At 36.9% G+C, this 14,141-nt stretch overlaps 1 protein-coding gene across 1 annotated transcript in view; it reads left to right on the top strand.

The window, feature by feature from the left end:
• The window catches only part of NCKAP1 (NCK associated protein 1), a 104,342-nt gene that overhangs the window by 48,954 nt on the left and 41,247 nt on the right, over positions 1-14,141 (top strand). The window contains exons 9-15 of the mRNA XM_058664698.1: positions 463-619; positions 3,252-3,308; positions 5,890-5,986; positions 6,333-6,439; positions 7,104-7,236; positions 10,943-11,024; positions 13,820-13,878. Of these exons, the coding sequence (XP_058520681.1) occupies positions 463-619; positions 3,252-3,308; positions 5,890-5,986; positions 6,333-6,439; positions 7,104-7,236; positions 10,943-11,024; positions 13,820-13,878 (692 nt within the window). The remainder of the gene's footprint in view (positions 1-462; positions 620-3,251; positions 3,309-5,889; positions 5,987-6,332; positions 6,440-7,103; positions 7,237-10,942; positions 11,025-13,819; positions 13,879-14,141) is intronic.

Below are 14,141 nucleotides of genomic sequence, written 5' to 3'. Positions count from 1 at the left end.
TGTTTTGTTTTGTTTTGTTTTTAATCAATAAATCCCTTGCCGGTGCAGAGACTAAAACACTTGAATGTATTACCATCAGGTCTCCTGATAACTTTGAGAAAGATTTCCTTTAAATTCCACTTACAACAGTGATGGTTATGTTGGTTATATCTGATCTTTGACTTAAGAATATTTTTAAGTGTTCCTGAAAATACCTTTTGTTAAAATGATCCTGTCTATAGCTCAGAAACTGTTGGTTTTTTTGCATCAGTGTGGGTTCAGTGTCTTGAAGAGTAGAGTAAGTTACAGTTTGAAAAGAATACTGTTAATATTTCTGTGTATATATAATTACACATCTGTCATTTAGAAGTCTCCATTTAGAAATTGTTGCCACTGTTTCTCTTTTAAAGACTATGATATAATCAAAAAGATTTTTCTTTGGAATGTTTTTACAATCATCCATGGTTTCCTTTTTATTTATAGTTGGCTTTATTTTGTGTCATGGGATCCTAAATACTGATGCTACAGCACTGAACCTTTGGAAGCTAGCTCTTCAAAGCAGCTCTTGCCTCTCTCTTTTTCGAGATGAAGTTTTCCACATTCACAAAGCTGCAGAAGACTTATTTGTAAACATACGCGGGTATGGAATTTTATATTATTTTGTCTTTTGGAGAAGGTTGGTTTGTATTGTCTTCATTAATGTTTTAGGGATGTAGTAGTAGTCGCATCATTAGGGAAGATACAGCCTCAGTCATCCTGCTGTGATTCTAGCAAGGTGTTTGAACGATTGTCCTGCTATGATATTGGTTACATGCCTTTGAAGTAGTTGTATTTTTAAGGTCATTTCACAGATTAGAAATGTAAAATTCTTGCCTTTCCGAAGCTTGCATTCTGGATGGAAGATGAGTTCTGTATTTGTTTCAGCTTGAGATTCTGCCATCCAAGAACGTAAAAGCCAAGTTGAGCTCGGAGTTTGTAGCAATTGCAAATTTTTGGAAATGAGAAGCATCTGAACTATAATGGAATCTCTGCAGTTGATGTTGAATAATTATGCTGGACTTGGGAGCTTGATAAAAATGAAACTTGTTTACATTTATTTCACATTCCATTTCATATCCAATTCAATAATGTCCTAATAAAATTGAGTTAAAGCATGTTATTTTAACATCTGTGGGGACAGTTGTGGTGCACCAGGTTTTACTGTTGCTTAGGATCCACCTCCGATATTGGAATACTGGGTCATGTGTTGGCTACTCTGCTTCCAGTCCAGCACTCTGCTGATTTCCTTGGGAAACAGCAGAGAGTGGTTCAAGGAGTACCTGCCACCACGTGGAGTTCCAGGTTCTTGGTTTTAACCTGCCTCATTCTTGGCTGCTAACAGTCATTTGAGGAGGGAACCTGTTATACTGCCTTTCAAATAAATACCTAGGTGCATCATTTTAAGAAGATTTGGCACTAACTGTTTAAACAGCTCAACATGTATGTCAGATTTTAGTGTGACTGAGAATTACTCTGAAATGCAAATTAAAATCCTGATTGCTGGGCATGACTCCAACATTCTACATCTATAGCTTCGAAAAGTTGAAAGAATCCGCCCTTTTTCCTACCACTATTTTATTGACATAAAATTTACCTAAAAAAATAAGTCTTAGATGTGTAACTTGGCGCATTTGCATGTAGTATTCCTGTGTGACCCTTCTTTAGGTCAAAGTGCAGAAAGTTTTCCTCATCCTTAGGAAATTCTCTTTTTTTACTTGCCAGTCAGTACTGCCAGCGTTCATTTCCCCTTCCTCTGCTCTTTTTTCAAGTAACCATCTGATATATATCACCAGAAGTGATTTTGGTATTCTCTCATGGGTGATCTGACAGTTATAATACAAGCAGTAGTACCCAAAATTACAGTCCTACTCTAGATGGCGGAATTTACTAATACATCCTGTGTGAGACCATTTATGTCATTTTTCTTTCAACTGGCTAAAAGTGAAAATCATGAAATTTGTATGTCTTAGCATATTCACTGAGCTTTTTTTGGAGTCATTTACAGAAATTTGTACATAAAGCCAATTTGTATGTATATTGAATGAACTTAGGATATGTATGGTACAAGTAAAATTTGGTGGCACCATGAAACCAGTTTGATATGAAAGAAGGAAGATTTATTTATTTGAAAGGGAAAGTGACAGAGTAAAAACATTTGCTGCTTTACCCCACAAATGCCCACAAAGAGCCAGGCCTGGGCTAGGCTTACGCCAGAAGCGGGAGCTCCATCCGTGTCTCATGTGGGTAGCAGGAACCCAAGTATTTGGACTCCCATTCACTGTCTGCCTGCATGCTAGCAGGAAGCTGGAACAAAAATGTGGAGTAGCTGGGACTCCAACCAGGTAATCCAGCGTATGACTGGCATCCCAAATGGAGGCTCACCCTGGTTTACTTTTTGTGTGTGTGTGTGTGTGATAGAATTGTCATTTAAGGATCTCAGTATTTTAAGGTGAAAAGTTCCAGTTTTGATCAGGTTAAGGTCTGAATTGTCATAGTTAAGTCAAACATATAAAAGCTTATTACAGAGACCAGTTTTGGAAAAATAGTGTATTTTGAAGATTTGCTTAACAATAGAAGTATTAGACTACTTGAATATAGAAATTGGAGTTCATTTTAGTATGTATGGTTTTGACGGTTGTCAGGAGATAGCTTGCATTTTACAAATTTTGAGTGTGTTCCCCCAAAATTTATCTGTTTGTTTCTTTATTTGAAAAAGTGGCAGTGTTGGGTGGCGTAGGGGGCTCCCGGTCTACCCTGTGGGTGGCAGCATTCCACATGTTTAAGCCTCCTCTGCTGTCTCCCAGGTACCACATTGTCTGCCCTGGAATTTTCAGTTTTTGATCATATTCATGAGGTGATTTATAATTATTTTTTTTCCAATGTTTCCTTTAAACTTACTGATATATGTGGCTTTTTGTTTTTAATATATCACAGGTATGATTTTAATGTCTCTGGACCTCAAGGAAATAATGAGATTTAATTAAATAATTGCTTGTAAGGAAGCTTATTGTTGGATTTAATATGTGAGAATTTCTTTTTCCCTGGAAAGACTTGTCCTGAGCTCCTGAGGTGCTAGGAAGCAAGCAGGGTAGATCTCTAGACATTGCAAGTTTAATGGCCAGTTGTTTGGCTATTGTGCGTAATAGGTTGCTTTGAATTGACTTTTAGTGTTTGCTATATTCGTCTTGACTGTTGATCATATTAAGATGAGCATGTTGCTTTTTTTTTTACAGCTATAATAAACGTATAAATGACATAAGAGAATGCAAGGAGGCAGCTGTGTCGCATGCGTAAGTAAGCTCTATTTTATCTGCTTTCAGTGAAGAATTGTTTGAAACATTCTTTTCTTGAACTGGGTATATATATGAATGGGATGTGAGATGCAATACTTGTGAGGGAGAATGTCCAGTTAGGAACAATGTGTTACATCTAAAATATAATCTTTGTGCACAGCTTTTACGGTGTTTGTGTTTTACTTGAAAATCAAAGAAGGAGAGAGTGAGAAAGAGATCTTACCACTGCTGGTTCACTCTCCAGTGGCCACAGTGGCTGGGTCAGCCCAAAGCTGGGAGCCAGTGGCTTATTCCGGGTCTCCCATGTGGATGCAGAGGGCCAAGCTGTTGGGCCTGTTTACTGCTTTCCCAGTAAACAGAGTGCTGGATCTGAACTGGACCAGCATAGACTTGAACTGGGGCCCACATAGGATGCTAGTGCCACAGGTGGAGAATTAGCCTACCACACCACCACACTGGCCTCTTAAGTTATTTTTGAAGTCTTAATAAAATGCACTAGGAAAATTTTGTGTAGATGATCTCTTATGGCCACTGTATTCCTCCTACCAATAAGTTGTTTGAATTTTTCAAGTTTGGCTGATTTTTGTACTGTTTTATAGAAGTTGATAAATCCCCACACTCTGAAATAGTATATACTTTGTTATTGTCAGTAATAGTGCTTATCATTGCGGTGAAAGTAACTTTTTTTTAAAAAAAGAGATTTATTTACTTGAAAGGCAGAGTTGGGGTGGTTGGGAGAGGAAAATAGAAATCCTCATCTGCTAGTTCATTACCAAATAGCCAAAATGAACGATCCAAAGCTGGTCGCCAGGTACTTCTTCTGAGTCACCTATGTTGGTGGCAGGGGCCAAAGCATTTGTGTTATCCTCTGCTGCTTTCCCAGGTGCAGTAACAGGGAGCTGGATCAAGTGGGGCAGCTGGAACACATACCCAGCACAGCAAGGTGGAGGATTAGCCTGTTGAGCCACCATGCTGGCCCCAGCAAACTAACATTTATTATTATTATTTTCAAGATTTATTTCAATTGAAAAGGCAGATTTCCAGAGAGAAGGAGAGACAGAGAAAGACTTTCCACTCACTGGTTTACTCCCCAGATAGCCATTAGGGCCGAAGCTGAGCCAATCCAAAGCCAAGAGCTGGGAGCTTCTTCCAGGTCTCCCACACTGGTGCAAGGTCCCAAGGACTTGGATCATCTTCCACTGCTTTTCCTGGCCATCAGCAGGGAGTTGGATGGGAAATATAGGAACTGGGACATGAACTAGTACCCATGTGCTGGCATTTGGAGGTGGAGCATTAGCCATTTGAGCTATTGGGTCACCCTCTTTTTAAAAAAGATTTCAGTTAACAGAGAGAGATAATTTGTGATCTTCTGTCTGCTGGTTTTCTACTCAGTTGGCCACAACGTCCTGGGTTAGTCCTTGCTGAAGCCAAGATCCTGACACTCTATCCTGTTAAAGTGGCAGCAGCCCAGGTTTTAAGGCCTTAGACCATCTCCCACTGCTTTCCTAGGTACATTTCCGGGGAGTTCGATCAGAAGCGCATCAGCTAGGACTCAAACAGGCACTCTGATAGGGATGCCAGCATTGCAGGTGGCAGCATAATCCTCTGCACCACAACTCCATTCCCTAGAGTAACATGTTACCATGAAAGATGTAAATAATCTGAAGCGCATGCCATCATACTTGCTTTGGTAGATTGGTAGATGAAAAACTGAAACATGAGAGATGGAGGCAGAGGACTGTTTTTTTTTTTTTTTAATCCAAATCTTCTAAAACTAATCTACGGTCAAAGCAAATTTGCTGGTGTTGTAGATTCTTTATATTTGGATTTTTATGCATCTGTCTTAATAATAAAACTTTGTTGAAACAGTGTATGAGTGTATTTTGCATTGTATGAGGAGTTGGAATACCCAGAACACTGTAATTTTTTCCCTATTAGTCTGTGATAATAAGAGCTTAATTTGAACTTAATTTTGAAATATATAGTGTATTGATAATTATGATTATTCCCTCTTTTTTTCTTTCTGTTTTTTAACAGGAATGCAAAATTGATATCATCCCTTTATGTTTATTGATTATAACTAATTCTTAGTCAGTTTTGTACATTTAACAAAAATAGACCTGATAAACACAATTACAGATAAACCAGATACTTATTAAATTATATGTCTTAATTTCTGTGAGGAATGGAAAAAATACATATGTAGTGGAATATAGTGTTTGTCTTCAAAGGATTTTATAGTCCAGTTCCCAAAGTACAAGACTATGATACTATAATTGTAGAAATTATTTGGAAGTGCATAGCTAGAAATCAAAAAATGCTTCATGGAACATTGGACTTAAGTTTGGGATAGGATTTTGGTAGATGGAGGACAACACAAGAAAGCCCAGAATAAACATATAGTAGTTAGTCATTTAAATACCAGTGTATGAAAGATGGTTTTCTAATAGTAGCTTCTACCTCATAAAAGAAAATTAGAAATTTGCTCTGAAATTTCTAATTAACACCAGGCTGCCTTAATTGTCAGTAATAATTTTATTGGAAACAGATGAGCTGTAATTGTTTCTTTTGCCTGCAGTGGTTCAATGCACAGAGAAAGACGCAAGTTTTTAAGGTCTGCACTGAAAGAACTGGCTACTGTTCTCTCGGATCAGCCTGGCCTGCTAGGTCCCAAGGTAATTACATTCATCCTGCAGTAAGTGTGCTATATAAAAATCATCAGAAGCATTTCTTTTGTATGGGATTTTACTAAAATGTAGATCAGGAACTACATAAGATGATCAGGTTTCATATTTAGGGATGAAATTGCTGGTTGAGCCGCACACACAGAGCCCCCCGTGTTTCCACACTTCTCCCTTGGGGGGAGGTTCTCCCTCGTGCACACCTCCACTTCTGTCCTGGCCTGTTGTCTCTCTTGTCTTTTGAATTTGTTAATTTCGGCCAATAAGTTTTCACTTAGACATTATGAATAGATTCTGTTAATCTTTGAGAGTAACCAGTGTTTTTGTTTTTATGCAACAGGCACTTTTTGTTTTTATGGCATTATCTTTTGCCCGTGATGAAATTATCTGGCTACTTCGTCATGCAGATAATATGCCAAAGAAGAGTGCAGATGACTTTATTGATAAGTAAGTGACATTAAAAATTTATTTTTTCAGATTTATCAAATATGGATACTTATATCTGGAGCAAAATTTTGAAAACTTTTCAGGACTTCTGTACTTTTTGTAATATTTATAATATTAGAGTATATGAATTTGAATACATTATTGTCTTTGCTTGAAATTAGGGCTTTTAGTACTTTCTGGTGCACTAGAGGGCGATATAGTGCTTGTTTTCTTGATATGTCTAGTAATATTTCCTATGGAAATTATTTTTCAAAATTGTTCACTAAAAACACTTAAATAAGAATTTTTACAGAGTTGAATTTTAACCCAGTGTGTCATTTGAAATGTCTCTCTTATTTTAATCTGCAGTTTCAGCAGGATTTAAATAAAGGAAGCATAGAAAATAAGAGCATTCAGAAAGTCTCTTCACTTACGATTTTTGAAAATATATGTGAAATGAATGAATTCTATTTTCATTTGGATTTTCTGCTGTGAATGTTTACTCCCTTTCTAGTCTTGCTTTTTGGCTTTATTTTCTAGTATGAAGTATTTTTTAAAAGGAAGTAGTTATTAAGCAATTCCATTTCTAAGAAGGAAGTGTCTAGAAGTAATATCAACATAATCTAATGTTTTCTTTGATAGCAATAAACTTATTTCTTGAAATAATCCTGAATTTCTTCAAAAGGCACATTGCTGAGTTAATATTTTACATGGAAGAGCTCAGAGCCCATGTGAGGAAGTACGGACCTGTGATGCAGAGGTACTACGTGCAGTACCTCTCTGGCTTTGATGCTGTTGTCCTCAACGAGCTCGTGCAGGTAAAAGCTAGTCCACATCATCCCCCTGATGTTCTTTCCTTTTAACTTTGCAGGAATTGATTTGTTTGTGTGATAATCATTTGTGAAATATCCTCTGCCAAGCAGTGGAGATAAAAATTAATCAGTCATGGTTGTGTCTTGCTAAGGGAGTTATTGTCTAGAGTTAAGAAGATAGTTGTAGCCTACTGCAAAAATGTTATACATCAATGTATACAAAGCTTAGCCTGAGGACCATGAAGCAAACAGTTACCCTGAGAATGGGAGTGTACACTAACCAAAATTTAGTGGACCTCGAAAATGAGAGATTAGCCATAGATCAGATTTTACTAACCAGATTACTTTGGCTCAGTGGGAAGAATAGTTAACAGAAGAATAAGTACTACAGTAGGGTGGGTGACAGCTAATGACAGCATTATCACGTTGGTGGCTGTGGTATGAGAAAAGAGATGGAGACAGCATAATTGCTAATTAAATATTAAAGGACAGGTAGAAAAAGATCTTTCTGAGTATTGTGTTTGAGAACGGCCAAAAATAAAGATTTCAGGGCCCGGTGTGTTAGCCTAGTGGCTAAGTCCTAGCCTTGAATCCACCAGGATAACATATGGGTGCCAGTTCATGTGTTGTCTGATCCACTTCGCGTCCAGCTCCCTGCTTGTGGCCTGGGAAAGCAGTTGAGGATGGCCCAAAGCCTTGGGACCCTGCACCTGCATGGGAGTTATTCAGCAGATGAAAGATCTTTCTCTCTGTCTCTCTGTATAAATGTGACTTTCCAATAAAAGTAAAATAAATCTTCAAATAAATAAATAAAGATTTCATCTTGCTGGTTTAATTTAAGTGTTCTAATTTTATTTTTTATTTTGAATTTTCTTGGATTTTAGTCTGTATACAGTCTTTTTGTCTTAATAAATTTTCTTTTTTTTAATTTAAATGACAGTATAAAACACATTTGTTTTCATTTTATAATTATAGATGTCTGAAACCATTATAAGCTAGCATATATTATGAAGAGCAGTAAAAGAATTCTACATTAAGATTACTATAAACCTATTTTATTTCCTTAAAAATTGCCACTCTTGAAATTATAGAGGCAAATTTACAGAGAGAAGGAGAGACAGAGAGAAAGATCTTTCATCCTCTGGTTCACTTCCAAAGTGGCCAAAAGGGCCAGAACTGAGCTGATCTGAAGACGGGAGCCAGGAGCTTATTCTGGGTCTCCCATGCGGGTGCAGGGCCCCAAGGCTTTGGGCCATCCTCAGGTGCTTTCCCAGGCCACAAGCAGGGAGCTGGATGGGAAGTGGGGCAGCTGGGACATGAACCGGTGCCCATATGGGATTCCGGCGCGTGCAAAGTGATGACTTTAGCCACTAGTCTACTGTGCAGAACCCCAACCTTTTTTTTTTTTTTTAAGGAAAAACATGGGTAAGAAGGAACATGGTTCAAGGAAGTTTGTTACCTTGAATTATATGTAATTGTTATTACCCAAACTGCTTTCTCCTTTTAGCCACTAGGTGGCATCCAGATACTTTTTTCTAGAATGACGTTAAGAAACAAATGTGCTAAATCCCTGAAATATCATTTGCTTATTAAGATTTTATTTAAATAGTTACTGTTTATCAGACAAGCCAGAAACAATCATCACCGTTAATTATTCTTCCATATTAGCATTCTTTCTAGAAAATAAACGAAGTACTGGTTTTATTTTGTGACTATATGGATAGGAGAGATCTTCAGAAAATTAGTTGAAAAGTGTAGATTACTATACAGATTTTGAGTTTTTTTTTCACCAAAATAAACTTTTCCTTTAAATTCCATTTTCTGTAAGCCTTTTTTAGAAATAATGTTTCTTTCTTTTTTTTTTTTTAATTTATTTGAAAAGCAGAAAGAGAAATACAGAGATCCCCAGACACAGGTTCATTGCTCAAATGCACTCAGCGATCAAGGTGAAGCTAGCAGTTTGGACCTCACTCTGAGTCTCCTAGATGGATGGCAGGGACCGAGCCCCCTGAACCATCCACTGCTGGGTTTCAGGTTGCATCTTGTGGGAAGCCGTAGTTAGGAATGAAGCCAGAACTGCAACCCAGGCACTCGATGTGAAGTGTGGGTATCCTGAGCAGCGTGTTAACCGTTGTCCCAAACTGCCCGCTCCTTCTATAGCCTTTTTCAAGTGCCTTGTATTTATTAGTAAGTTTCATAGACCTTTATTGTAGTGTTAAAATTTTCGAGTTATTTGAAATATACTGATGTCTTTTTATATAGAATTCACCAACCTTGGGAAAAGGGGATTTAAGCACTTGTGGCATTAGAAACATTTTGGTAGAATCTAAGCAGCAGCAGCAGTAACTTGTGTCAAGAATTACCCGGTTTATGAAATACTGTCTTGTGAGGGGAGGTATAGGGATCATAATTGGCTACAGAAATCATGTAACTTGCTCCGTGCTGTGTGCTTTCTAAATAATCTAACTCTTAAGCTTTTTGCTTCCCTCTTGTGCAAGGTACAGTTGCAATGGTTTTACCTTTGCTAAGATGTAAATTTAGAACTAAGATTGTAAACCTGTAATATGATTTCTTGTAATTGTTAATTTTTATTGTTGGTAAAATATACATAACAAAATTTACATTTTAACTATTTGTATTTTCAATCACGTTATAAATGATACATTGTCGAATAGGTATTAAAAAGAATTTATGTTGTTGAGTTAAGCATTCTCTTTTTTAAAAAAGTGTTTATTTTTTTTTAGTACCCCACTCCCTTTTAAATATTTATTTATTTATTTATTTATTTGAAAAGCAGGGAGAGAGTTCCCCAAATGTTTAAAAAGCTTGAGCTGGGCTAGGCTGATGTGGAAAAGTTTAGAACTTAGTCCAATTCACATATATAGGTTACAGGGACTTGAAAACACCAGGTATCCTAATATGGTTTGTGGATGTTTTAACTGCAGCTCAAGAACTTACTTCTTGAGTTTAGATGCAGTCTATCATAAATACTCATTTTTTAAAACACGTAATTTTATTTGAGATAAAGTAGTTCATTCCCTGGGTACCAGTGGAGAGTCTAGGCTCAGCTAGGTCCAAAGTTGAGAGCCAAGAACATGCTGCAGATCCCCCGCAGGGGTGGAGGGTACCTAGCCACTTGAGCTACCACTGCTGCCTGTCAGGCTGCATTAGCAGGATCTGGAATTAAAAGCCAGAGCTTGATTTTAATATCGAGAGTAGAATTTTAAGCATATTAAACAGTGGTTTAGCCATTAGGTCAACTGCCTGTCCCCAAATACTCATTTTCTTACTTGCTTAAAAGGAAATGTTTGTTGTTGTCGTTATTTTTAATTCTATACAGTGAAAATCACACATTTTGGTATGTAGCTTGATTTTTGCAGTGTGTATAGTTACTGTCATATTCAACATACAGAACACTCCCAGAGTTTTCTTACCGATATTTATAATAGATTGCCTCAGAGACCTTGGCAATAAGTGATCTGTTTATCACTGTAGTTTTGCCTTTGTAAAAGTTTTTTTTTTGTAAATGCAATCATATACTTTTAAAATTTCATTTATCATATTGTTTTTGAGATTCATTTATGTGGTATTATATATCAACATTTTCTTTCTTTTTATTGATGAAAATATTATATGGTATGGACACACCAGTTTGTTTATCCTATGAGCTGTTTCCCAGCTAACCACTTTAACAGTATTGTTTCTTTTTCAGAATCTTTCTGTTTGTCCTGAAGATGAATCAATCATCATGTCCTCCTTTGTTAACACTATGACTTCCTTAAGTGTAAAACAAGGTATCAAGTTTTTTAAATAGCAGTATATTTTCTTACTTGAATTTGAGATTTGATTATTAGGATAAATTTAACAGTTAAATTTTATAGTATCACTTACCTACCTCATTTTTTGAATTCTTGTTTTATCCTGATTTTTTTTCCCTCTTCATCAAGGGTTTCTAAAATAGATGTCATGATGTTTACTGAAATAAAAAGAAATATAGCTTAATATTTCTGATATTTTCAAAGAAAAAAAGGCATTTTATAACAACCAAAAAGTAGGCCAAAAGGAGCACTGAGTGTTGTAGAAGCATGTATTTGGTCCAACATTCATCTGAGTAGAGAATGCCATTTATAGAATGTTCAGTTTGCCTCAGGCATTTTATATGTAAATTATTCTGTTAAATTTACATAATGTTTTTATACTGTTACTATTTGCATTTGACAGATTTGAAACTGAACATTTGAGGATAAACTTCTCAGATACTTAACAGTTTATCCACGCCCTAACAGCTATTAAGCAAGAATAAAAATTTGGGGGCTCAGCACAATAGCCTAGTGGCTAAAGTTCTCACTTTGCACAGGCCAGGATCCCATATGGGTGCTGGTTCTAATCCCGTAAGCCCCTCTTCCCATCCAGCTCCCTGCTTGTGGCCTGGGAAAGCAGTAGAGGACGGCCCGAAGCCTTGGGACCCTGTAGCTATGTGGGAGACTCGGATGAGACTCCGGTCTCCTGGCTTCGGATCAGCCCAGTTCCGGCTGTTGTGGCTGCTTGTGGAGTGAACCAGAGGTTGGAAGATCATCTTCTCTCTCTCCTCGTCTGACCTTCCAATAAAAATAAATAAATATTTTTTTTAAAAAAAAAGAATAACCATTTGTGCTTGGGTCTATAGTTCTGAAAAAAATCTGTGCACTCTATTTCTCCACTGTTTGCGCGCTGCTGATAGACTGATATATTTTGGTTTTGCAGTGTTTAGATAAAAAGTATTAGAAATATTTTTCTTTACAAATCTGAGTTATAAAAGTATAGGTGTTTATTTTAGTTCAGTCAATTTTTTTTAATATTTATTTTTACTAGGAAATCAGATTTACAGAGAGAGGGAGAGACAGAGAGAAAGACCTTGCATCTGCTGGTTTACTCCCCAAGTGGCCACAACGGCCAGGAGCTTAGCTGATCCAAGCTCAGGAGCCTCTTCCTGGTCTCCCACATGGATGCAGCACCCCAAGGCTTTGGTCCGTCATCCACTGCTTTCCCAGGCCACAGCGGGGAGCTGGAAGGAAATGGAGCAGCCGGCACACGAATCGGCATCCATAAGGAATTTCTGTGCATGGAAGGCAGGGACTTTAGTCACTAGGGCACTGTGCCTGGCCCAGTTCAGTCAATCTTAATTGTTACCACATGTAAGTCATGAAATTACTACAAATTTGCCTGGTAAAATGCAAAATTATCTTGTGGAACTTTAGTGTGTTGTCCACAGTTTTTATTCACAGAATCCTTCGAGTTCTTTTCTATTTTAAGTTGTTGCGTAAGTAAACTGAGGATCAGAAAGCTTAGGAGAAAAGTTTACACTTGTATTAACATGACTCCTTTATCATCTTTGCCAGATTTGAAAAAATGGGTTGTTAATTTAATCTCTTAACTAACATTTAAAAAAAATTAATTTATTTTGATTTTATTTGAGAGAGAGGCTTCCACCTCATAGTTCATTATGCAAATCCCTGAAACAGCCAGAATGGGCCAGGCTGAAGCAAAGAGCCAGGGTTCCATCCTGGTCTCCTGTATGCATGGCAGGGACCCAAGCACTTGGTCCCTCATCTGCTGCCTTCCAGGGTGCATGTTCACAAGAAACTGGGTCAGAAATGGGGGAAGTAGGACTCATGTCACACTCAGACACAGGATATGGGTATCCCAGTTAGCAGCTTAACCTGTGCACCAAAAGCCTGCTGTAAAAACATTTTTGTTTTTCGTTTTATAATTGTAAAATGAGCACAGCATAAAACTTACCATCTTTCATTTACATATTTCAAAAGGTTTTATTCATTTATTAGACACAGAAAACTCCCATGTGTTGATTTATTTTGACAGTGTCTTCAAAAGCTTGAAGGCAGAGCCTGGAGCTGGGAACTCCATCAGGTCTGCTGTGTAGATGGCAGGAATCAAGTTACTTGAGCCTTGACTACTGTTTTTGAGGGTGTTCATTAGTAGGAAGCTGAAATCAGTAGCTGGATATGAGAGTTGAATCCAGGCGCTTTGATGTGGGATAGAGTTATCCTACTCATTGTCTTAAACTTTAGGCCAAGTGCCTATCTTCTAAGTTACCATCTTAACTTTTTTTTTTAATGTGCATTTCAGTGGTGTTAGGTCTAAAATACTAAAACTCTGGTCTTTAAATATCAACACTCCATTTTCATGTCCTGCCATGTTCTGACAACCATCTTTCTACTTTCTATTAGTTTGACAACTGGACACTGAAATCATGTAGTGTTTGTTTTTCACTGAACATAATGTCCTCAAGCTTTAACTTTGGGGTAGCCTGCTCCAGCATGTCCTTCTCCTTTAAGACCGAATAAGGTCACATTATATTTATGTACACAGTTTATTTATTTAATCATCTATTAGGGAGCATTTAATTTGCTTCTGCCTTTGCTGATTGTGGTTAATATGGGTGTATGAGTATGTCTTTCAGTTCTTGATTTTAATTATTTTGGACCTATTCCTAGATGTGGGATTGTCTTAGCTCTTAATTTTTAAAATGTTTTTGATTAATTAAAACATTAATTTGCTTTTAATCCTTGCTTTTCTTCCATTATTACAGTAGAAGATGGGGAAGTATTTGATTTCAGAGGAATGAGATTAGATTGGTTTAGGTTACAGGTAAGAATTTAACTTTTTTATTGTTACAATAAAATGCAAATGGTTATGTGCATTTTGAAATTTTTTTGTATAATAAACAATAGAAGAAACAATTTGTACCACTTATTAAACTTCCGTAAATGTTTCCAATGTAGACCTTGATAAGGTTTATATAAAATAATTGTCAAAAATTTAAAATAACCTGAATTTTAAATCCCAATCTCTCTCAATTATTTTGTTTACTTCTAAAGTGAAAGCATAAAGTGAAAGCATTTTTTGACAAA

The sequence above is a fragment of the Ochotona princeps genome, chromosome 5 (genome assembly GCF_030435755.1).
Source record: "Ochotona princeps isolate mOchPri1 chromosome 5, mOchPri1.hap1, whole genome shotgun sequence".
NCBI classification, from domain to species: domain Eukaryota; kingdom Metazoa; phylum Chordata; class Mammalia; order Lagomorpha; family Ochotonidae; genus Ochotona; species Ochotona princeps.
This window is presented reverse-complemented; position numbering and strand designations above follow the sequence as displayed.